The sequence below is a fragment of the Macadamia integrifolia genome, chromosome 7 (assembly GCF_013358625.1).
Source record: "Macadamia integrifolia cultivar HAES 741 chromosome 7, SCU_Mint_v3, whole genome shotgun sequence".
Classification (NCBI taxonomy): domain Eukaryota; kingdom Viridiplantae; phylum Streptophyta; class Magnoliopsida; order Proteales; family Proteaceae; genus Macadamia; species Macadamia integrifolia.
The window spans coordinates 16,160,193-16,186,549 of NC_056563.1; the positions used below are offsets into that span (position 1 = coordinate 16,160,193).

Consider the following 26,357-nt stretch of genomic DNA (forward strand, 5'->3'; position numbering starts at 1 on the left):
CTTGAAGGCCATTGTTTTCATGACTTTCAAGAATATATTCATCTGCAACAACAGTGAAATTAGAAAAGAGAGGTAGCGACCTTTACAATTAGTTTTAGCAGAGGATTTAAACCCATTTAAAAATCGGTTAAAGCCCGTTTAACATTAAACATGTCTATAGCCCAGTTAAGGCCCGACTAAAACCCGATTAATACTTGATTTTAGTAGCCCGATTATAGTCCGAGATCAACCGACCGAATGTAAAGTGTATCATGCCCTTACTAACTAAGCCTGATTAGTTAAATGAGCAGATACGGTGCAACCTTTGGAAAATCTTCAAACCCGATTAAGCCCGATCGAAACCAGACGGCCCGACCGGTTGACACCCCTACTTGTGGGAGTAGTTCATGAGCATTGTATTGCCATGTCCGTCACATCAAAAAAAGGCTTTGGAATTCGAAGTTCGAGTTCAACAGTAATACCACAACTGGTGAGGCCCATTGTTTTTGAAAATCAAACGGGCTCTTGAATCTAGAGACGTAATTCTATCTTTTTTGTTTTTTTGGTAATGGCCGTCAGTCTATTTCTGTCCTAGAAAATAGAAATTGTAGTCCAACATTTTTCAAATTTCAGTCAAAAATACCGAAAGGCAATCCAATTCCTCGTAATTTAAGCCCTTCGATCACAACCCTCAATCCCCGGCATCTCTCTCTCAAACCCCATAAGAAATCTCTGCTACACCGGCTCTTCAGTTCTCTAATGGCGATGATTGCTGATGATAACCTAAGCAGAGAACAGTATGTCTACTTGGCCAAGCTCGCTGAGCAGGCCGAGCGATACGAAGAGATGGTGAAATTCATGGAGAAGCTCGTTGTTGGATCATCTTCAGTTGGTGAGCTCACAGTCGAGGAGCGGAATCTCCTTTCGGTCGCATACAAGAACGTCATCGGATCTCTGCGTGCGGCCTGGCGTATTGTGTCTTCGATTGAGCAGAAGGAAGAGGGTCGTAAGAACGAAGAACATGTCACGCTTGTCAAAGATTACAGATCTAAGGTGGAATCTGAGCTATCTGATGTCTGCGCTGGCATCTTGAAGCTTTTGGATGCTCACCTCATCCCATCCGCCTCCGTGAGTGAGTCCAAGGTGTTTTATCTCAAGATGAAGGGAGATTATCATAGATATCTTGCTGAGTTCAAGGTCGGAGCTGAGCGTAAGGAAGCCGCTGAAGATACGATGCAGGCTTACAAGGCGGCTCAGGTTTTTCATAGCTTTAAGCTTTTTTCCTTTTTTAACTTTTACACTACTAAAAAAAACCGGGAATTTGAGGCCTCTACAACTTGAAAATAGAAAAATGGTCACTTTCTATATTAATAGTGGCTATGAATGAGGTCGGACATGAAATTTCTTGTCATGGATGCAAGAAGCGATGATTGGGTTTTGATGGTTGTTTTTTTTCTTTTGAAGGATATTGCACTTGCTGATCTCGCTCCCACACATCCTATAAGATTGGGATTGGCGCTCAATTACTCCGTATTTTACTATGAAATACTCAATTCTTCAGAGATAGCTTGTAACATGGCGAAGCAGGTTTGCTTCATCCCCATAACCTACTGAGTCTCACCTTTGTACTCTTCCAGCCCTCGGAAGTTTGATGATTGACTATTATTTGACCTTTATGAGTCGTCTCTTTACTATTACCAAGACCAGATATGTTCAGTGGATACTCCAGGTTTGCTTCATCCCCATAACCTACAGAGTCTCACCTTTGTACTCTTCCAGCCCTCGGAAGTTTGATGATTGACTATTATTTGACCTTTATGAGTCTTCTCTTTACTATTACCAAGACCAGATATGTTCAGTGGATACTCCAAAAATATCTATTAGCTAGGGAATCTTTGTGATTTGACTGTTGAAAAAAATGTCCATGCGGACTGGAATGTGGATGAGATTTTTAGTTAGTTCCCCATAAATTTTGCAGTATTGATTGTTAGTAGGATGATGAGATGTTTCATGCTTATTTCTTTTGTATCAAATTCTAGAAAACAGATCGAATGCTCATCCTGGCGATGCTACAAGTTGTTATTATTTCTTTTTGGATGTATTTTGGAATGTTAAGTGAATTCAATAGTCCTGTGCTTAAATAATGGTCTTATCAACTGAATATCTAGTGAATTTAAGCAAGAGATTCATAGTTGTTGTAGTCTTTTGAATAATCTCTACACTAATATGCTATATTCCATTTTATGTCCTCCCTTTAACCTTCTCTGCATCAAAGTCATGATTAGGTGACTGGCAGAATTGTGGGTTTAGAAATTCCACTTTCAAACCACCTCTCAGGATTCTGTGAGCATCTGTGCGGAGTCGGGTCAGATTACTTGATCTATATGTTTTCACTCTGTTGTTGGTCTGCTCTGTATATCTGTAGAGATATGGCATGAAAATCACATATAACTCTCCCAAAAATTTGGAAATTTGGGGGACACCCGCAAGATCATAAGCATCAAAATGTGTCGGGTTATGACGTGCTTCCAATATCGTAAGAATGCCGTCGAATGCTAAATAGGGAGTCGCCACCTTGGGATGATGAGCCTAGGACCCAAAATGTATCTTTCCCTTCGGGAAGAGAAAACTATGACTCGCGAATTAGAAGGAATGGTCCGTGTTCAGACATTTGGACAACTGTCAATTTACGAGGCAGGAAGGTGTTAGGCACCCTTCTCACCCAACCCGAAGGTAGGTCTCCTTCTTTCTAAAACTGTGTACCATGCTTGCTAAGTTTGTACTAAATCATAAGTAAAACCTAATCTAAGTTGGGTTGAAAGAAGTGTTGCCCTAAACCAATTGCTAGGTTTTTTTTTTCTATCTTAGTTGTAAGTGTACATTTGTGTGTATGTGTGCATGACTACATGATAATATAGTAATACTTGAACATTTAAGATCACAAATGGAATACAAACTTGAATATAGACAAAAGCATGGTATTATCTTACAAGCATAAAAGAAGGTGATTAAATTGCAAGAATGTGGGGTAAAGAAGGTTATAAGGTATCGGGATAAAAGGAAAGGAAATGGATCATGGACTAGTGTTTGAATTTTAAAGGTAACCACAAGCGTATGGATCAGTGTAGCTAACGGGTCAAACACAAGGAGAGCAACCACTTTTTTTTTTAGCTTCTTTTAGTAATGCGAAAGTATAACGATTAATTATGGTGATCTAATTTTATCTACTGACCTAAAACAAATGCATCTAATATAACGTCCTAACCAACGTGTCTAGGGAAATTGGAATTGCAATTGAACGACCTAACCACTCACATCTAACCATAACCATTCATCATCTAGGAATTTAAATACTCAAACCATGCAATTAAAAAGCAAATAACTGAAAGTAAAAGTATTGAAATAAAAAGTGCTGAAAAGTAAATAAATAAAATAAAAAGGGGAAAAAGCTAGAGAGAGGCACGTTTCCCTATTTGATTAGAGAGTACTCTTACAAAGGCTTTTCTACTTGGCTTTAGGGGAAGGGATGCAATATAAATAATAAAAATAAAAGGATAGTTCCATAGCTAGAGAGGGGCAAAGCCAACGTATAATCTAGCCATGAACCTTGAGGGAAAGGGAGAGCAATAATGTAAAACTGAAAATTTAAAACCTAATTTAAGAACGAAAGGGTAGTAAGAAGAGGGAATGAGAGGGGGGTGAGAAGACTACTGTAGAAGCCTACTTACTTGAACTTCAATACTTGAAATTGAAAACTTGATTGAGATTTGAAATACTACTAGTATTAAAAACCAGATCTGGAATAAACCAAATCTGAAATTGCTAGTACTGGAGAAAAGAAATCTGAAACAGAAACTTGAACTTAAACAGAGATGCTTCCAAGCTTGGATCTTGTCACCTAGATCTAAACCTTGAACTAGAGAATTAAAATTACAATACCAAAAACCATAAACATGAAAGAAAACTTGCATTCATTAATTAAAACCCCATTAAAAAAGTGTTAAAACAAAAAGTAAGAAGAACTAAAAAGAGACTAAACCTAGAGAAGAGAACTAGAGAAAGAGATAAAACCCTAAAATAGAATTACGCCTAAGGAGAGAAAAAAAAGAGAGCACAAAAAAAAAAAAAAAAAAAACTAGCTGTCCTCTCCCTTTGGATTTTTTTTATTTATAGAGAAATAGGGAGAGTGACAAACGATTAGGGTTTGGGGGGCCCACAATTGTGAGGTGGAGGAGAGTGTAGCCTATGATTTTTTTATATTTTTTTCTATTTTTTTTCTCTTATTTCCTTATTTTTCTTTCTCTTCAAACTTACACACAACCCTTGGACGATTTTCTCTACTTGCTTGAAGATTTGGACATCTTTGTTGATGATGTGGAGGAGAGAGACACAATTTGGACAGGATTTATTTCTCTTTTTTTTTCTTTCCTTTTTCTCTCTTCTTGCGCAAGAAACCCCCTTGGCCGACTTCTATTCTTTGAATTGATTGTGATGAGTAGGAGAGAGAAAATATTCCAAAAGAAAAAAACTCCAAAAAAATGGCAGCCAAGAGGTTCGAACTTGAGACCTCCTAATGAGCAAGGGATTTTGCACACCATAACTCTCCAACTATGCTAGGTAGTTGTTACCAAAAACGAATTTTCAATCACTCAAGGGTATAGTCCATCGATCCTTGCTGGAATTTGGAATATTCCTTGTACCCCTGGGACAACTGCAGACGGGTTGGTTCTGCATCTCGGTTCAGTTATGATCCATTATTTTTTTTCTGGCCTGAAAAGAATAATCACTTGTACGGGTAACCAAACGGATGTGTACTTTTAATTGAACACGTCCATCTTGCTCAGAATTTCGTCCTCTTTGCAACCAGGAAAAGAAACATGACCTCTTTATGTGTAAAATTAGAGATATAACGCCCGATAGTGTTTAAGGCCTTGAAAATATTAAACCTGTAAAAAGAGAGTAAAACCCAAGGTAGCTCCATTCTAAATATGTAAAATGCATATTTTATTACCTTAGATTTCACACATAAATGTGCTAATCAACTAGATGGTGGGTTAACCCTCCCATTAACGTATCTATGCTATGAGCCGGTATAATGGCGGGGCCGGTGGGTCCCGAAATACCTAACCCGGATGGCTGGGACCACTTAAAAACACTTAAGCAACTCAAGCCTAAGATTAAGTGCAAAACAGTAAATCGATTGAAATTTGCAATTGGGTGGCATTCTTGTAAACAGATTGAAGTTCATAAGGGCGGTAGACTTGTAATTTGTTAGAACTTTAAGACATAAGCACTGGTTTACAAAGTGCTGGTAGAAAGGGTAAATGAGGAATTCAATAAAAAAATAGGAGAATGAAGAATATGGGAGAAAGGGAAAGGGTATTGAAGGAAACTAAAAAATAAGAAAGAAGGGATTAGAAGAATCGTGAGAAGAAGGGGTTGTCTTCTACCTCCAGCCCAAGCAAGGGGCAGAAGACTCAAGAGAGGGGTTTAGTGGAGAACTCATCCTACTGGTTAGGATTTGGATTGAAGTTTCAAGGGAGGAATCTTCTCGATCAGCCTCTTAACCCCAATGAATGGCTGCTCCAACCATCATGTGAAGAAGAGTTTCTCAAACACACAAGCTGGGCATGAAGGTAAGGTATAAAACCAGATACATGTTTGAACCTTGATCTCACAGAATGGTTGTTATTTGGGGATGAGACTCTATAGGGTTCAGGTTGCTTCAGGTCGGGGCTTGTTTGACTCAAGATTCAAACTGAAAGGGTTTGCATAGATGGGATCTGCCACGGTTTTCTTAGGTTGCAAATTCTGCGAGAACAGAGTACTGGAAGTAGTAACATCACATAGCATAAAGGAAGGAGGAGGGAGAAGAAGGGAGAGGAATGGATCGCACAAGGGGGGTGGAAGGGTTCTTATAGGGAAGAAGGAGAGAGTTAGAGAGATAAGGGGAAGCAGCCGATTGCAAGAGAGAGGGAGAGGGGTTTCAATCAAAATAACCAGTAGGGATAAGAAAGGGTTACGCAAGGGGAGGGGAGAAGAGATGAGAGGATAAGGAGAAGAAGAATCGCAGGGAAGAAGAAGGGGGGGCTGCCTCGCTGGACAAGGAGGGTATAAGAGAGAGAAAGGGGGGAAGAGATCTCACAGAAGGAAGGAGGGAAGGTAGGCAGCCACGCAGACATTTCTCGAACTCAATTCATTCTTCAATCAATCCTCATAACTTGGGTTACACCTTAATTTATACTAAATTGAAATTAAAGATTCCTAATTAAAGTCCAAGATTGAAATAGAAATAAAGTCTCCTAAAACCTAGACTAATAGAATTAGAAACAAAGCATGACTCAAATTGGAAACTTATTACCTATCTGGAAACTACCCAAAAATAAAAGATTACAAATATTCCCAAATAAAAAAAAAAGAATTCTAATAATCTTGAACCCAAATCAGTAACTTTGATCCCAAATTGGATTTGGTTCTTGGTCCGGGCTCTTGGGCGGGTTTGGGTTGATCCATCGAAACGCTGCTACATCAATTCCCCTGATGTTTAGAAAAACTCATCCACAAGTTTTATAGGAGTGAATCAACATCACTCAATCAACATCCTTGATCAATGGCTTCGATGGAGTAAATATTTAGCACATCTCATGATCAACGGTGATGATCTTCGGGTGGTCATCAACAAATGATATAACTTTGATTGGAATCGGATGGTAGGGCTTCACAACTGAAATTGGGCCATCAATCAGTTCTTCAGATGCAACCTTCATCGGTTCATCCAGTTCATCTTTAACATCATGACCTTGTTGTACGTCTATGATTAGGATGGGAGTCTCTACGGCAACAAGGCTTGCTGTAACGGCCTCTAGATGGGCAACTTTAAGCACCTCTAGATTAGCTTGGAGAACTTTCAAGGCTTCTTCATTCTGTTGATGAGAGTATGGTTCTCAAGGCGTCGTCGCAATATCATGACTAATGTGACCTTGCTGTCCGTCTGGATTTAGAACGTGTCTCTACGGCAGCAAGTCTTGTGATAATGGCCTGGAGGGTAACAAATTGTGCTTCCTTGTCTATCTTACTAGCAACCAACTCTACATGGACAACTGTAAATGCTTTCAACGTCTCTTCATTCTGTTGAAGTAACCGAGTCCACTATTCAGATGAGGGGGTGGTGTAAGCAACCATTGGAGTAAAGAAGTCAGGAAATTTGCTCTGATATCAAATAATGCGGGGCCGGTGGGCCCTGAAAGACCCAACTTGGATGGCCATGGGCCCACTTAAATGGTAAAGGTTGGTGGCACTGTTGTAATAAATCAGGATTTAATAGGGTCACAAGGTTATGGAAGGTTTAGGTTTATTTGCTAGGGGTAAACTAGAAAGGGGCAAGACTTAATGGTAGGCTGTAATAAAGGGGAGAAAGAAAAGGTCATTAATATGGGAGACTAAATGAATAAAAGAAAGATGGGCTCGTATGGTGAGAGAGGGTAATCTTGGAATGGACAAAATTCGGTGGCAAAGTGTAAAATACTAAGGAAAGAAAGGGTAATCTGATTGGTGGGGTTAAGGGCATTAATTACTTCAAACAAGGAGAAGAACATGAGTTGTTTTCAACCTCCAGCCAAGGAAAGAGGCGGGGAACTCAAGTCGATTCAGGTGAGATATCTTCATCAATAGGACTCCAAACCAAACGAGATTTCAGGTTTAAGTTCCTAACCCTTCAGCATCTTAGAAACATCCAATAACAAACCTTGTAATCAGATAATGGGTCCAGACTCTAGATTAACTGCTGGGAGCAGATCTGCGCGATGGTTCACAGACCAGATCTGGTTATGACTTAAATTCTCAGTATAGGAGCTTCAACAGGGGCCAAGCTCCTAGGGTTTCAGTCACCCAAGGGAGAGGAACCTTCGACCAAAGCTTTAGCCTAAGCAGGTCAAACACAATGGAGATCAGTGAACTTATGCAGGGCTTTACTGTTGCCAGAAACAGAGTAATTCCAGATAATGAGAAAATACAGCAGGAAAATCAAGAAGAAGAAGAAGAAGAAGAGAGAGGGATGGGTCGCACAAGGGGGGGGGTGGAAGGGTTCTTGCAAGGAATATGGAGAGAATTAGAGAGATAAGGGGAAGCAGCCGATTGCAAGAGAGAGAGGGAGAGGGGGTTTCAATAAAAACAACCAGCAAGGATAAGAAAAGGTCACACAAGGGGATGGGGAGAAGAGATGAGAGGAGGAGGAGAAGAAAAATCGTAGGGAAGAAGAAGAAGGGGGGGTTGTCTCGCTGGACAAGGAGGGGATAAGAGAGAGAAAAGGGGAGGGGAAGACATCTCACAGAAAGTGGTGGGAGGAAAGGAAGGCAGCCACGCAGGCATTTCTCAAACTCAATTCATTCTTCAATCAATCCTCATAACATGGGTTACACCTTAATTTATACTAAACTGAAATTAAAGCTTCCTAATTAAAATCTAAGACTGAAATAGAAATAAAATCTCCTAAAACCTAGACTAACAGATTTAGAAACAAAGAAGGACTCAAATTGGAAACTTATTACCTATCTGGAAACTACCCAAAAATAAAAGATTATAGATATTCCCCAAAAAAAAAAAAAAAAAAAAAAAAAAAATCTAATAACCTTGAATGCAAATCAGTAACTTTGATCCCTAATTGGATCTGAATCTGGTTCTTGGTCTGGGCTCTGGAGTGGGTTTAGGTTGATCTATCGAAGCACTGCTACATCGTGGTACTATGGGCTAGCCACGCCCAATCTATGCTAATGCGCCTTAAGCTAAGTTCCCCAAAAGCGCATCTTCATCCATTATCTAAATCAAGAGTTAATACATTAAAATAAAAATAAGAGGAAAAAGAAGTGAAACTTGATAAAAATCCCAAAGAATGCAATTTTGGAATCTCAATCCATTTGAATGAATTTAAATGTAGGCCCTAGCAAGAAGGAAAATTAACTATGAATGAGTTAATTCTACAAGACCTCTAGACTCAGACTCATACCAAATGAGCTAGGTGAAGCCCAAAAAGAATTGAGATATATCATCTCAAAATGGCTGACTCCACATGGTAAAAAGTTTTGAAAAAAGGTCAAACATTTTCCTTAGATTCCCATAAGGGAAGAAGGGAGGGAGGAAGGAAGAGCCTATTTGGCTGATTTAAGCCCATCGCATGAGATTAGAGATTTGGATCTCTAAGGCCACAATTGACTCAAAGAAATTACTAACAATACCAGGGCCGATTGATGTTAACCAAAATAGCCCTAGGCTAATGATCAAGTATGGTCATAGCCCCAAACTAATGGCATTAGAAATTCTTTTTAAGACAAATTTTTTTATTACATCCTACTAATTATATATGCAAAAAAAAAAAAAAAAAAAAAAAAAAAAAAAAGAATGAAAAGAAAAGAAAAGAAAAGAAAAGAAAAGAAAAGAAAAGAAAATGAAAAAAAAGAAAAGAAAAAAAAGAAGGAAAGCTTTTGAAATTAAAAGTAAGAGGAGAAAGAAAACACAAAAAGAGGATGGGTCTGAGTCAACCCAAATAAATCAGATCCATTACTACCCATGAGAGAACCCAATTTAAAAATTAACCCTACACCTAATGAAACGATTTGACCAAACCCAAAATTCCTTTTTATAATGACCAAAGTATGAAGAATGGACCCAATTATGAGCCAAATTCCCAGCATCACACAAGATAAATATTAGCCCATGAACCCAATCAGAATAACTGGAAACGAGATAATGGGGTTGCCAATCGACTTGGCACAAGAAAAAGCCCATCTCTGCCTTTTGATCCAAAAAATCAGATGCAACCGAATCCCATATTATTTATAAAAAATAAATCCAAGGAAGGAGAGTTATAACTCTCATGATGAAAGAAGCCAAAAAAGGGGCCAATCAACCCTTAGGTAAGTGGTTAGAACATCAGTATTAGCATTTCCATTATGTAGATGTCAAGTTGAAGATTGAAGAATCCAGATTTACCAATCGAAACAGGGAATTGGACTGGCCTAAGATATGATGAGAGTTAAAGAAAAATAGATAAAGGTTTTCAGGCCATCCACTTACAAATTACAGTAAGAGAAATAATGGGGTTTAGGGTGGGATATAATCAGAAATTGATGACTAAAAGAATAATCAACAAGGCAGTGCTAATTTAAAGATCTAATGAAGCATTCATCAAGCCGAAATGAAGTTCAAGAATTGTAAATGATTATTTTGAGTCATATTGGAGGAGAAAAGGCTATCACAACAGATCTGTAAGACACAACAATGCCTTAATGTAACTAAATACAAGGCAAAAGAAATCAGAAATGTAGCTCGAAGCAAAATCAATTTTCTGAAGAGAAGATTGATTCAGAATATTGATTGCATAACAGCAAAGCGCATACACAACCGAGATTGAAGCAACATAAGATTTCAGATGTAAGCTTAGTTAAGAATCAAGAATAATTTTCAAGAAGGAGAATTCGCATAACTGTAGATTATACACAAGAAGGATCATTAATATCATAACAATTCAGATATGAATCTTGTTAAGCAAGTCAAAATAGAAGAATCAAGATAGATCTTCGAGAAGGAAGAAAACTTGCATAAAAATAGATGAATTACACAAGAAAGATCATGATAAACTCAGAGAGAAGAATCGATATTAGTTTGCGAAAGCTAAAAAAGAATTCTATCATGGCTAGAATCAAAGGGAAAACAGATCTGAGAAGTTCTTCAGCTATTAACTAAGAAATGTTAAGAGAAATAACCTTCAGAGAGCTAATGGGACAAAATCAAAAGAGAAAAATGTGAGATCCGTGCTTTGATGATGGTTGTGTTCCTAGGGAGATGAAACACCATGTGATGGACAGATCTCGCAAGGAGCCATGGCAGCTGAAACTCTCAAGAACCGTCTCTAAGGAAGAAATCGCCAAAATGAAACCCCTCTCTACCAAAATCCTCTCCATACTCTTTAAAAATTGTTTTTCCTCCACTCTCCTCTGAACTCTCTTGTTTTCTCACTCTCTTCATTTTTTCCTCCAAAACCCCCTTCTAAAACTCTTCTCAGATTCCTTTGCTGAGATCGAAAACCCCCAAAACATCAATGAATCGAGGAAAAAAAAAAAGTATCTAGAGAGGGAAAAGAAGGAATCAGAGAAGGATTTTCAGAGATTATGCAAGAAAAATCAAGAGGGGAAGAATCAATCCCAGCTGGATCAAGAGAAGGATCAGCACAAAAAAACAAAGAATGCCTAAGAGATTTAAGAAGGATGACGATTCTGAGAAAATCTTCAGAGGAAACCGATTTCCCCATGAATGATCGATCGTGAGAAACCCCAGAGAATCCCCCCTTTTTTGATCGCCTTTCCCCTCTTATTTCCGCTCCCAGACCTTCCAGAACCATCTTGGTATTGATGACATGGCCATGAAGTGGTAGGCGGTTACAGCCATTGTAACGGCCAGAGGCCTTTTTCCTCTCCTCTGTTTCTTCTCCTTTTCTCTCCTGTTACTTCTCACATGTCTACCTCTGGGAGAATCCTCCTCCCTTTTCTTCTTCTCATTTTTATCACCCTTTCTCTCTCCTTTCATGTGATGATCTTTTTTTTTTTTCTTCATTTTACCTAAAAGTGGTCCCCCCCTCCTCTCATTGGATTATTTTATTTATATATACTTTTTTCAAATTCGGTGTTGTCCCCTTTCTCTCTCTCCTGCGTAAAGGTTGAGAGAAAACTCAATTCTTTTTTTTTTGGTGTGTATTTTTTCTTCTTTTATTTTGGTGGGCCCGGGAAAAATTTGGTGCCTACAATATCCCACAGTGCATGCTGATCAACCAGACCTATTGGATAAATTGTTGAGAAATATTTCTGCATTAAATCCTGCCTTAATGGATGAGAAAAAATGGCATGAGTGCATGACTGAGTGCAGTTCACCCAGGAATATTGGGCTAAGAATTGCTTTAAGATCATCTTTGGAAAAAAGGAAGGAGAGTGAGAGGCAATTCTCACACACATGTTTATTTTAAGATGCAATCGATAGGTAAATAGGTGTGAGCATAGTTGTCACTGGGTGTAGGTGACCCAAGGTGTTGGAGGGTGCGTAGACGGAAGGTGAAACCAACAAGGCGTCCAGGCGACTTGGACGCCTTGGTGTCTCCTTGACAATTCTGGGTGTGACGGAGTTGGATTAGATTGATAATCAAGAGATATCCTAGAGTACGAGTCTTCATTAATCATTAAATGGTTCAATTAACCATAAGGAGGGTGGGAAGGTAGCAGCCTGTACAATTAGAGAAGGGAGGATGAAGTGGAGAGGTGGTTTTAGGGTGTTGTGTTATTGGCAAATATCATTAAAATTGAAGGGCTGATTTGTAGGTCAACTGTAATACCAGTATACCAGCGATGCTTTATGTGGCAGAATCCAGGGCCAAGTTGGGATAAGGCTGAGTTTGTTGCTTTATGGAGCAGAATCTGGGACAACTGTCCAGCAATGCATACATAGAATAAGTTCAGTTGAGATGGAACAAAGTTAGGAAATTGACAATACTGGAAATGAAACTGCTAATAAGAAGGTAGGGGTTGCACCGATATGTGATGAGATGAGGAACAGTTTACTGAGATGTTCTGGTTATGTACAATGAGATACAATGACTTTACCAATGAGTGGTAATATCACACAAGTTTATATTCTTAAAAGGAAGGGGAAAGCTGAAGATTGAAATAGTAGGCATGGGTCCGTGTGATTTAACGGAAGTTATGGGCCTATGACCCTCAAATAGAGACAACTGGTGGATCGGTATCCATTATGCTGATCCAGGTAGTTTGGATAAGACGTAATTGAGTTTATTTTAGAGATAGGATCATAAATCAGATATATGCATTATCATTCACTTATAAATAGATTTTATCTAGATCTATGTGTTTGGTGATTGCATAGGGAGCATATTATCTTTACTTGCGATAATGAAAGCAATAGTTCATGCCACTCCCACCTCAAAGTGAAGAGAGGGGAGCACACAACAGAACTAACCTACTCTCTGTTTTAAAAGTAAGACAAAAAGAAGAGAAAGGCTTAGTATAACACTTTGTTTCCAAGTTTCTCTAGACAGGTTTTTTTTTTTTTTTTTTTTTTTTTTTTTTTAATTTCTTTTAGTGGGTTGTACATAGTGGCATAATCTTACACATTTAGACTGACGGTTTATGCTACTGAGTACTTCAGCACATGAGTTGATCTAGTTAGTACTTAGTACTGATAGATATTTCAAAAGATCAAGCTCCTTGTTAAGGTTTGTACTTGTACCATGGGGGTACAATGTTTGTACGTGTATATAACCACAATGGTGAGAGTGTCCCTATTGTGGTATGTCTTAGGGGTAGAGTTGTCTGTTGTTTTCTTATATTTCCTAGTTAAGCTCAACTTCTACAGCAAGGACTCCTAGCCCTTGCCTTTTTGTAATAGTCTGTTACTCTGCATAAGATCTGTCACTGCAGTCTCTTTGGCAGTCTCATCTTCCTCTTCTCTCTTCTCTACTATTGAAGTTACTGGTTTTTAGATTCTGGTATTGTCACATGGTATCAGTAATTGCAATCGTCAAACCAAACTGTTTTGAGAGGTCTATTTGAATTTTTCACTTACGGTGTGCAGCCACCTCTTGCTGCAATTTTTTTTTACAATGAAGACCTAGTTTATGTGAATAGAAAGCTAATGGTCTCTCCAGCAATGTGATCTCCATGAAGACTGTTCTTTACAGAAGAGTATCAATGGAGTAATTTGGCTTTCTACCCCAAGATTATTGAAGTTTCATTATTTTTTTCTGAATTATTATTATTATTATTATTAATTTTTTGGATCTAACGATCATCTTTTCTGGTATTTTAAGGTTTTAGTCCTCATGGTAAAGCCCCTTCGACCTCACTATGGAGATTTTCTGAGGTTTAGGTTTTGTGAAATTATAATTCTCCCTACTGATATGTGATACTCTGTGTGTGTGTGTGTTTTCTGTCTTCCTCAATTTTCTCTTCTCTCTATTGCAGCTACTGGTTTTTAGATTCTGGCGTAGAGGATTTTTTTTTGGTGGGTTGGGTGGGTGGGGGGGAGTGCTGGGGTTTGTAATACATGCGCCAAATACAATATAGCAGACATGAAGAATCATAATTTATGATCTGGACTATTTTGAAACACAACAATGTGTACAGGGTCTAAGAATCTTTTTCTTTGATTCACTTAAGGCCTTCGCCAAAATGTTTGGTACTTGAGTTAGAAGTTAGGATATTAGGGTTAGAGAGGAAGAAGACGAAGAGAAGAGAGGTAGGAAGAAGAAGGAGAGAAGTTGAGAGAAGAGAGTAATAGAAAGGTGCAAAAGGTGGGGAGCATTTCTTGCTCATTCCACTTATATTAAGTTCAACTAGAACTTAAGGGAAATTACATCAGACCTCCCTAGGGAGGTGAAAAGGAAAAAATAAAGTATAACTTAGGACAACATAAAATAAGAAAAATTCCTAAACTACCCCTATTACATAAACTCCAACACTCCCTCTTAAGCTGGAGAATAAATGTCATACATTCCCAGTTTGCATAAGAGGGTACTGAACTGGTGAGGAATGAGTCCTTTGGTGAAGATATTTGCCAATTAATCACCTGTCCTCACAAAAGGTGTGTAGATGTTGCCAGAGTCAATCTTCTCTTTGATGAAATGCCGGTCTACTTTGATGTGTTTTATTCTATCATATTGGACTTGGTTTAAGGTTCAAAATATTCGGTTTCGACCTTTGGGGAGACCGAAATTTCGAGAAAACCAGGGAAAATTTTCCGATTTTGTGGAAACTTTGTTTCAACACCCAAAATGTGTCATTTTTTTGCCTATTTTTTGTGTACGCCCTATTTAGATATTTCTAACCCATTCACATAATTAGTTTCATGGAAAAAACACTTAAAGTCATACTTATGGTGTTGACTAAAGTTTGCTAATGTACGTTGAGTCGTTGACTGAAACTATATTACATAAGTACATATATAAGTTACTAACTAAAAATGTGTAATACATTATTAAAAGTTTAAAACAAACAAAACATAATGTAAAGGATCCAAAATAAATATTAATATTACGTAATTGTGAGTTATCTCTCAAGTCTCTACAGTCAACACTCAACACTCAACACTCAACAGCCAATTCCAAGTAGAGTGACTAGGCGGTTCCAGTCCACAAGCTGCGTACCATTGCAGATGTCGTAGCTGCTCCTCTGAATGCACCCATATGAGTCCCATACATGTTTTGGGCCCAATTGTTTTAGTAGTCCGTCACTGTCCATTTATAAGATGCATCATCAACATCAGCTAGGTATCCCAGCCTAGGGAATGGTTTAGTCATAGTGATAGGATTTGGATATGGCACAGAAGGTTGGGATGGATACCCAAAGATATTATAAACAAAAGATGACCCACCCCCTGAACTACCCTCTTGTCCAAATGAAGTAGAAATCCACCATACTGTCCATACCCACCATCATATCCAAATGAACCAGTGCTCTTGAAGGATGGCACACAAGGTTTGGGGAAGATAGGATTTACCTATTTTGTCCAAGCTCCCTTCCTAAGGTAGATTTGCTATGAATGTTCAAGATTCAAGTTTAGAATGAAGATTTGATGGCATAAGGGAAAAATCTTGAGTGTTTTCCTAAGTTCCCCACTTCATAGAGAAGAAATAGGGGAGAAGGTCGAAATTTTGAAATAAGAAGGCTTGGTTTTCCATTTAAGAAGGTTTTATAGAGGTGGATCCATTGGTCCACTCGAAAATTCCCACATTTCAGTTGATACTGGTAAAAACCAATGACTTTTAAAAGTCGCATGGTATTTGATATCGGAGTCTTAGGATACTGTGGAAATGTGAAAATTTTCGATGGTATCGTTGGAGATCTTGAACCATGACTGGGTTATGGGCAATGCATGTAGCTGCTTTATTGTCACAATAGTCTCATAGGTCCTTGAGTGTCATATCCCAACTCGAGACCAACCGGCGCAGTCAAGTGAGTTTGCAAACTGCATGAGCTATCTCCCTGTACTCAGCCTCTGCACTAGATCTATAGCTACAACCGGCTATTTCTTGCTCCTCCATGTGACCATGTTATTACTAATGAATGTGCAATAACCAGATGTAGATCTCCTATCAGAAATGGATCCAGCCCAATCAACATCAGAATAACCTTTTATTCTCAAATGATTGTTCTTGGCATACAAAAGTCCTTTTCCTGGAGAGGACTTCAAGTATTTGAGAATGCGATACACAACATCCAAATGCCCACTATTGGGGCATTGCATAAATTGACTCACGACGCCAACTGCATAAGAAATGTCTGAGCGAGTCAAAGATAGATAAATCAGCTTCTCCACTAGCCTCTGGTATTTCCCTGCATCAATAAGGGAAGGGCCACAATCTTCTCCTAGCTTATGATTCTGTTCAATGGGAGAGCTTACTGGTTTACAATCCAACATTCCTGTTTCCTTCAACAGATCTAGCACAAATTTCCTTTGGCATGCGTCGATTCCGTTTTTAGACCTTGACACTTTAATACCCAAGAATATTTCAAGTGTCCTAGGTCCTTGGACAAATAAGCTTTCATCCTAAATATCTCATCATTGTCATCTTCAGTCACCACAATATCATCAACATACACATTCAATACTGTGATGGTGCCATTACCTCGTCAGGTAAATAATGTGTGGTGTACTTGACTCTGAGAATATCCATTCTTCAGGATGGCCTGTCTGAACCTCTCAAACCAAGACTTTGGTGATTGTTTCAAACGATAAAGTGTCTTTTTAGGAAAACGCACCTTGCCATCGGCTATCAGAAACGTGAAGCCAAGAGGGGGCTGCATATACACTTCCTCTAAATTTCCATGGAGGAAGACATTCTTCACATCCAACTGATATAAGGGCCAATCTCTGTTTGCCACCATAGATAAAAGGGATCTTATTTGGTTATGTTTGGCCACAGGAGCAAAGGTCTCCTGATATTCAATTCTATACACTTGACTGTATCCTTTGGCCACCAATCTTGCTTTGTACCTCTCAATACCACCATCTGATCGGTATTTGATCATATAGACCCATCTGCATCCAACTGGAATTCTCCCACTGGGAAGGTCAACCAGTTTCTAGGTACAGTTCTGCTCAAGTTTCATCATTTCCTATGACATGACTTGTTTTCACTAAGGGTCTTACATAGCCTCAGTAACAGTTTTGGGGATAGAAGCAGAAGAAAGAGCAGCTGTAAAAGCAAAACCTGTAGGAGAGAGCATCATAGGAAAAAAATTGGGCTATAGGATTAGTACAAGCTCTCTTACCCTTGCGAACAGCAATAGGGAATCTAACTCCAAAGGAGGAGATTTTACTTGACTGAGGAAGGGGAAGCTCAGGATGTGGATCCAAAGAGGACTCTTGGCAGGTCTTTGTCCTTCTTGTGTACACAATATCAGATGCCTTATCTGTACAAGGTTCATTCACAATATTAATATCATCCACCTCTTTATGTTTCCCAATATCAAAAGAAAAAGGAGTAAGAGGCAATGGGGAAAGAAACGGAATGACATCAACTACCTTTTTATTTTCATTTCCATTCTCACCCTGAAGAGGATGCTGATGAGGGGAAAAAAAAAGGGCACAAACTTGAGGAAGGTGACATCTTTGGAAAGAAATCGCTTGCGAAATGAAGGGTGGTAACACTTGTAGCCTTTGGTATTAGAAGAATACCCAAGGAAGAGGCATTTGAGAGCCTTAGGATCAAGTTTGGTGTGGGAGGATTGGTTAATATGCACATAACAAACACAACCAAACACCCTGGGGGAAGAGAGAAAGCAGAAGACGGAGGAGACAAGAATGTAATAGGGTTTTGGGACGCAAGGAGTTTGGTAGGCATGTGACAGATGAGAAAGGTAGCAATAAGAATAGCTTCAAACAAAAAAGTTTTAGGAATATGCATACCAAATAAAAGGCTTCTACCAAATTCTAACAAATGTCAATTTTTCCTCTTAGCTACCCTCATTGGTGTATCAACACATGCAAGCTGATGGATAATACCATAGTCAGTAAAAAAATCTTGTAGACCACCATACATGTACTCCCCCCTTATTAGACAAGACTATTTTGACATTGGTTTCAATCTGGGTATGAACCATTTTATAAAAGTTTTTGAAGGCATTATAAACATCGCTCTTATGTTTCATAAGAATGGTCCAAGTACAACGAGAAAAATCATCAACAAATGAAACAAAATAACGATGGCCATCCAAGGAGGTAGTAAACATCTGTATGCACAATGTGAAAAGGAACAACAGATCTATTACCATGATAGGGATAAGATGAACAACAATGTTTAGCAAAAGTACATGGTTCACAATGAAATACATGAGAATAAACAAATGAGGTAATTGTTTCCTCATAACAACAAAAGAGGGATGTCCCAGACGCTGATGCTAAAGCATCACAGGGTTTATAGAACTAGCGTCACTACGGCCACATGCATAGGACTATGATGTAGTAAAAAAAGGTGACTGTGGCTCAAGACGGTACAGGCCGCCCTCCTCACGTCCACTGCGAATAATCCCCTTCGTCACCAAATCTTGAAAAAGGCAATGAGAAGGGAAAAATGTGATACAACAATTCAAGGTTTTAGTTAAAGTGCTCACAAACAATAGATTCAAGGTAAGGTTAGGAACATGAAGGATAGAAGCAAGTGAAATAGAAGAGGTAATGGGGGTATTGCCTTTACCAAAGATAGAGGAGAAGGTACCATCAGCTACCTGGATCTTATCCTTATCAGAACAAATGGAGTAGGAGTTAGTAACGGGACGTAGCAGTCATGTGGTTAGTGGCAATAGAGTTAATGACTCTCGATGGAGCTGTGGAAGGTGCAAAGGTGGTGACATGCATAGCAGAAATTGAGGCATCTTGTGAGGTAGATGGGTTCTCAAGCTGAGACATGAACCGTCGAAGCATTGCAATGTCATCCCTAAAGAAGGATCTGGTATTTGTCTATGGGAGGCCTCTAGTATCAGTCTCTGTCATAGTAGTATGGGCTGTAGCCCATCCTCTGTGGCCACCACGTGTGCCAATAGATCCACCACATGTACTGGGACGGCCATGAAGGACCCAACACCTCTCTCGTGTGTGTCTAGGTTTCCCACAATGATCACACTGTCGTCTATTTCTGTCATCTCCACGGCATGGCCATTGGCCTCGGTTGCCTCCATGCCATTCTTTGTGGGTAGTGGAAGAAAGGGAAGAGCGCTCAAGTGAAGGTGTAGAATTCATGGCACTTCTTCTAGTCTCCTCGCTCAGGAGGTAGCTAGCTACACACCTCATCAAGGGATGGAAGAGGTGACCGACCAAAATTTGTATCCTGATTTGCTCATAGCTTGTATTCAGCCCACCTAGAAGAATTAGATTACACTATTTTTCAAGAGATCTATAGACCTTGACTTCATTATCAGGATTGGTCAACTGAAGATCTCGATAATGATCATACTCCTCCCAATGTCCTATAACAGTGTTATAGTAGTCAGAAATGGACTTGGTCCCCTGCTTCATGGAGAGTCTGCTGAAGGAGTTGGTAGACCTTCTCAGAGTCACCTACCCTGTCATAGGTCTTAGAGACACTATCCCAAATACCCTTAGCAGTTTCCTTCCCTATAAATCTCCTACCTATCTTAGGTTTCATGGTGAAAAGTATCCAAGTCATAACAGTAGAGTTTGTAGTTTTCCATTTCTGATACTTAGGTCTACGATAGTGGGAGCCTTGATAGCCCTAGTAATATACCTTAGATTCTCTTTACTCCACAGGGGTAGCTTCACAGAATGTGACCAATCTAAGTAGTTGGTACTATTTAACGTCACAAGAGAAATCTGAGGGTTAGGATTGTCAAAGACAAATCGAATTGGGGTTGGTATTTCTCGACCCACCCAAAGTAGCTTCCGTAGGTTCCGTGAGATCAGACATTATGTAAGGATGCAACTGAAAAACAATCCAAACTAAAGGGGAACACAAGCCCCAAAAAATCTGCTTCTCGGGACCCAAAAAAATCCAGCAAGTTAATGGAGCATGAAATCTTGATAGAACATCAATAAAACTCACTTCTAACCATGAAGCTTCATCCCAACAGCATAAACAAGCATTATAGAGCCAATTACATCCATCACAAGCAACTAAAAACGTATAGTTCTTACATTATAGACAAAAAAGGACTTAGAGACTGAAAACCGATTGCTGGCAGCTTGGAGGAGTATAAGTTGTGCTCCTACAGCTCTCCAAGGTAGACACCAAGGTTTAGAGGGGTCAAAGGAGTGCCTTGGGCGACTATCCAGCCTAGCCACAAGCTCAATGGAAATTTGAGGAGAGAGAAAAAGGAGGTCGATTTCCAGGCTGTCGGTAACTTCTGTTCTCTGTGTGGGCTTCAAACAGCCTTGTAGACCTTCAATCACTCTCCAAGAACCTTCAACTTGCTTCTAGAACACCATCAAGCTTCTTCTTGAATCTCTTTACATAGTATAGCCTCTACTGAACCCTAGAAAGCGAAAAAAGGTCCAATAGAGACTCAAAGAATGAGTAGGAGGAACCTTGGTTTGAGAGGATATTAGGGTAGAGAGGTAGGAAGAAGGAGAGAAGTTGAGAGGAGAGTAATAGAAAGGCTCAAAACATGGGGAGCATTTCTTGCTCATTCCACTTATATTAAGTTAAATTAGAACTTTAGGGAAAATACATCAGACCTCCCTAGGGAGGTGAAAGGGAAAAAATAAAGTACAGCTTAGGACAATATAAAATAAGAACAATTCCTAAATCATACATATACATAAACTCCAACAACTTGAATATCTAAGCTGATGTTGCTTCTATTGGAATTTGACTGAGGATTGATTTCTGGTTCGTTCTATGATTCTATCCATAAATGTTTTACGTTTCTATTGAGCACTGCTTTCTAGAGCCATTATGTTCGGTGTCTTTCTCTACATCCAAATAGAGATTTCTAAAATGAAAGATATTCGTAACCAAAACTGTAGTTTTTTAAATGTTATCCATTCAATATCAATTGTCTGTTACCATTACTGATCCTTGTATATTCTTTTCAAGTAGAAGATCTAATGTAGAAGCTAGTTCAAATAGAACCAACTCTACAGGAGATTCAAATCTTTTAAAAGCATATCAGCAACTTTATTCCTTTGCTCCTCAGGAAGAGGAGAAGCAGAGGGTGGGAGGGAGAGAGGGGGATGAGTTCCAGCAGTGGAGGCTGCCGGAGGAGAGAGGGGCATGGGGGGGGGGGGGCTCAAGGCATGGAGGAAACCTAAAGGTTTATCCGTCCACTCCCTCTCTCGATTATTATTTTGCTTTTGTAAAAGGAAGACGTTGCTCCTTACTGAAACAAGGAGCGGGTCCAACCAATATTTTCTTCTAGACACATTCAATAGCATTCCACGTGGTTGGACCACTGTTTTCCATATGAATCTTTCAGAACTTGGCACAAAATCTGAACATCCAATTCTTTATCTTATACGAAATACCTTGGATTATAAAATGGACTTATTCAGTCCCTCTAGCCAATGACTGTTGGGACTATGTTCCTATTTGTTCATCGACTAATCTATGTCAAGTGGTGGCACAAATTTACCTTTGCCAATCTTTATGGTGCCATGCCAAGTTAGTCCCCAAGCGAGCCATGTGTGAAGAAATAGTCCAATAGCAACCGTTTTGAAGCTCCGGCCTGGTAGATGCCGATTTTATTATCTTATTAGAGGCAGCTAAAAGAAAGTATCATTCTTTGTTGTCATCTGCAATCCATGCTAAGCTTCTTAATGCCTTGGCCCCTGAGGAAGATCAAGATGGACATTCTAGCTCAGCATCAGAAGATTAGACAGTCGATCTAAACAAGGATGACTATTACAATATGGATCATGTGCAACGTCCTTCATCTCCTTCAGTTTCTAAAAACAGAAAATAGTAATCATGCTGGCTTAATCACGTCTTGCCAGGTTTCAAGCATCCACACCTATTGCTATATCATGTCGGGCTGACGTCTTAGCATGCGTCACAGCATTTTAAGTGCATTCTGTGCAGTAGAATAATTCACCTAAGACTTGAAAGATTCCATTTGGAAAACAGTGGTGCAACCACGTGGAATGCCATTGAATCTTTCTGGAAGAAAATCTTTGTTGGACCAGCTCTTTATTTCTTCTAGGAGTAACATATTCCTTTTTCAAAAGCAAAACAATAATCTAGAGCATCTTATGAAGAATCCCCTAAAGCATAATAGTTCGTCTGTCAGGATATCTTATATTCTTATCTATTTTTTTTGGATGAATCGGATATCTTATCTATTATTGGATCTATTTGAAGAAGTTTTGAAGTTCAAAGAGCCTCTAAAATCTATAAAAGAGGCCATTTGCGAAGCATCTAGCATTGAGATTTTACTTTGCATCTTGCAGTACTTGCGAAGTGTGTATCAGTCTTCGGTGTGTGCTTCAGTTTTTTAGTTCATTCTGTAGTATATGAGTGTGAGAGAAATTATAGACAAAATATTTGAGAGATACACGCCTCATTTGGAACTTGTTGAACTTCTACTATAAGCGTGTCGTTGTCTCTCTCCATTCCAACTTCGAACTGTTTATTATATATGTAAGTTTTATCTATATATTCATATATTTGCTGTTATCATTTTACTATTTCATGCCTCTATAATTGCTAAAGATAGATGTTTCCATGAAATTTCCTTAATTTATAATAGTCATGTCTGTTGCCAGAATAGATTTTCTACAATTCTATTACCATCAGTACCTCCTATCTACTCTTCTTAGTCTTTGCTTTCCTGACTATCTTCTTAAACTTCATCATCGCACCACCAAGTTCAAGCAGCCATTAGATTTTATTTTTGTTAAAAACAAATTAATAATATACTTAGAAATATGAAAAATGAAAATGTAAACCAAGTGAGTCCTCGTCTCCTAATTTTGTGGTTCGTATGAAAAATGAAAATGTAAACCAAGTGAGTCCTCATCTCCTAATTTTGTGGTTCGTTAAGAGACCAAAAGTGTCAGTATAGTATTCCTTCATCCACGCCCTCATCCATGTACCCCCCCCCCCCTTCCCATAGGTCTTTTTTTGCCACCAAAAGCAATTTTCTAATTAAAAGTACGAAAGTTAAAATACGAAGTTTTGTTTGGTCATTTTTCCTTGATTTTTTTTAGTCCAAGTCTTGCATCACTGCATGTGACCAGGTTACAATGCCTTGTGGATGTGTAATGACCTTGGCTTTCTGGTGTTTTCTGGATGTAGACATGTAGTGAACACCCTTCTGGAATCATAATCACAAATGGTTCGTGCTTGATGAAATGGATTAATTAGAACTGAGAGACAATCGGGAACTCTTAATTGTACAGAAGAAAATGACAGAAAAGTGGACAGAAATATTGCTTATGGGGAAGAGTTATTTGCATATACATTAAAAGGAAATGTAGTTACAGTTTGATTGCTGACATAAGTACCATATATGTATAGACGTTTGCATGTCATTTGATAGGATTGTCATAGCTGTCATATGCAGTCTTCTTTTTTACATGGTTGCTTGGATGGGCATTGGAGGGGTGGATGAAGAAATATGTTTGTGAATTCATTATCATGGTGTGAAGGAGTTAACTGTGGTTTCATTTTTCCTGAAATGATAAATTAATTCTTTGGTGAGATGAGAAATCTGAGAATAAAACAAGATTATGTTTTTATTGTGCGAAAGATGGGTTTTGTAATATTACCAACGATAGAGAAATAATTGCATTATGGACAAAATCAGAGAACTACTAATTCCTGGATGTTTAACCTGCATGGCTGCCCTCTAGCATCCTGCGTGTTCTATTAGGCATGGTTGTATTAGTTGTGCCCCTTTGGTTCTCTTATTTTAACTTCCATTATGCTTCTGTTTGTCAGTGCAAACCTTTTAGGGTCCTGCATGTATACCTTAACTGAAGGCTGCTGTTTAGTCAAATGCTTCAGAAAATTTTTTTTTTTCTTTTCATTTTCTCATTATTTAATGAACATGCAGGCATTTGAGGAAGCCATTGCTGAGCTGGATACATTGGGCGAAGAGTCATACAAGGACAGCACTCTCATCATGCAACTCCTGAGGGACAATCTGACTCTCTGGACTTCAGATGTGCAGGTAAATATAACTTGCATTATCGTCCATATTATTTTTACTCGATATCTTGCGACCATCTGCTGCCAATCAGCATACTGCACATATTTACTTGATGCAATGTTGCAACTGTGTTGGGACTACATTTCAGTAAAGTTAAAAATGTTGCAACTGTGTTCTTTACAGGAGCAGCTTGATGAGGCATAGGCAAATTGTTCTAAGCCGATAGGTCATTCTTCTCCTCGAGGGAGGTGGGCTTGAATGTCATTGTCTGTATTATTCATATAGACCAATCGATGTATTCTCTACATTCTGCGAAAAACAACGCATGCTGTTTCTGATAATCAAAACTAGTCTGTCTTTGAAATTTTGAGGATTCCTGATAGGTAGGACCTGGTAGCGCGAGTTGATCACATTGGCAGCTTTTGTACCAATATTTTAGTGTGCGCATATGAATATGAGCATGAAATGATTCCATGAACCAGGCTGAGGGGAGGCCTCGAAGGATAGAAAAAATTGTTTGCCCTGATGCAGAAAGATCCATTCCATCATGTAATTGTTATCCAAGTAAAATGTGTTAGCGATTGTTGTGGGGATAGAAAATTTGCCTATGTTGAAACTGAATTCAGTTACTAAAGGCCAAGAAAGCATTTTCCCAACTGAATCCTCAGTGGTGTCGACTCAAGTTGGTTACAAAATTACTTCTACCCTACTAGTTGTGCTGGAGCTTGATTCAGAAGTTTAAATTCGAACCCTGGTTATAATATTTGCTGCTGCTTTAAATCCTGCCACAACCCCGAAGCTAATTCTTCTTTTGATGACTACTGTGAAAGCCAATACAGCTTCTCCATAGATTCCAATGCAACCTGGGGTCCTGATCACTGTTAGTTAAAACTCGTTTAAAACGCATTCCCTTTTTTTGTTGTTTAAAACGCGTTTTTCCGTATGCTATTATACAATCCGGAAAAAAAGGGAAATGGCAAAAGAATCCGTTTTAAATGTGTTTTAAACGGTCGTTTTAAATGTTTATCCGTTTTTTAAGGGTAAAATAGGAATTTTATTAAAAAATTAATTAATTAATTTAAAAAAAAAATAAATAAAAATAAAAAACCTATTAGTAAAAGTGAAGAGAGAAGACAATATGGTATTTGGTTTTTTGTTTTTAACTTTCATACTATCTATAGGAAAAAAATCTCATCTTCTTATAGTCCGTTGAGTAAAGAGAAGCTAAAGCTAGCAACATCTCATTTCTTGTAACCCATTGGGCTATTTTATCTTGAGACTCCTAGAGCTTTTGGAATATTAGATGCATGTATACAAGTAATAATCTCTCAAATTGCATGAGTATACTACTGTTTTTTTGGTTTCGTTTTTTTGAAAACTACACGTTTAATACTCGTACCGTTCGTTTTCGTCCGTTTGCCGTTCCCTGTTTTTTTGACCCTTTTTTTGACCATACCGTTCATTGTTTTTATCTGTTTAAAACCCGTATCCTACGTTTCTATTTTTTTGCCGTTCCCGTTTTAACTAACAGTGGTCCTGATTGCTTGATAGAAGGCTTTGGCAATGGGACCTGTAATCATGATTAGTAGGTTAGTTAATGTCACAAGATCCTTTTCATGTGTAGTAGTGTGTGGTGTCTACTGTCCACAGCTCATATTGAGTGGAGGCAATTGGTAGAGCTTCTCTGTTCGTCCTCTTCTTTGTGTCCCCATAAATTATTTCATGCTTGGGCTGGTCCAATTTAATGTATCCAACTAAAGGGTTGGTCCCCAGTAAACTGCGACAAGAATAAGGAATAGGATGGAAATCTGTGGATACATACAATTCTTAACTTGAAAGAACTCTTAGTAGAGTGGATTAGAGTTAGCCAATCCATCTGGGTTTGGTGGAAGTGGAACTTGGAAGGTGTTAGGAATTAACAAAGTAGCAGAACTATGATTCGCAAAAGAAAAACGAAAAAGAGATCGCACACATAAATTTATGTGGTTCACCCAGGATGGGCTACTTCCATGGTGGAGTGATAACCAGAACATCCACTATTGTGATGAAATTACAAAACTTTCATCCTCACATCTCCTTGCAAGATCAACACTAAATATATTTTTCTGACGCTTTACAATGTAGAGAAACCTTAATTCCCATACATACAAAAGCACCCTGATATAAACGATCCCCAAAAAATTTTGGTTGGAGGACTTTGCATCCTACACCCCCTGTGCA

The 26,357-nt window shown here is 38.7% G+C and overlaps 1 protein-coding gene across 1 annotated transcript; it reads left to right on the forward strand.

Annotated features, from left to right (window-relative positions):
- The first annotated feature begins 513 nt into the window (after positions 1-513).
- LOC122085019 (14-3-3-like protein GF14 kappa) lies at positions 514-24,615 on the forward strand. The gene is made up of 4 exons (XM_042653449.1): positions 514-1,236; positions 1,444-1,566; positions 24,042-24,158; positions 24,321-24,615. Exons 1-4 carry the CDS (start codon positions 739-741, stop codon positions 24,339-24,341), a joined length of 759 nt encoding a protein of 252 aa, XP_042509383.1. The 5' UTR covers positions 514-738; the 3' UTR covers positions 24,342-24,615.
- Positions 24,616-26,357: the final 1,742 nt, after the last annotated feature.

Bases quoted from the DNA above. Each gene is read 5' to 3' on its own strand.
- LOC122085019 (XM_042653449.1), top strand. From the start codon at position 739: ATGGCGATGATTGCTGATGATAACCTAAGCAGAGAACAGTATGTCTAC. The intron at 1,237-1,443 runs GTTTTTCATAGC...TTTCTTTTGAAG, and splicing joins AGGCTTACAAGGCGGCTCAG to GATATTGCACTTGCTGATCT. The intron at 24,159-24,320 runs GTAAATATAACT...TGTTCTTTACAG, and splicing joins TCTGGACTTCAGATGTGCAG to GAGCAGCTTGATGAGGCATA.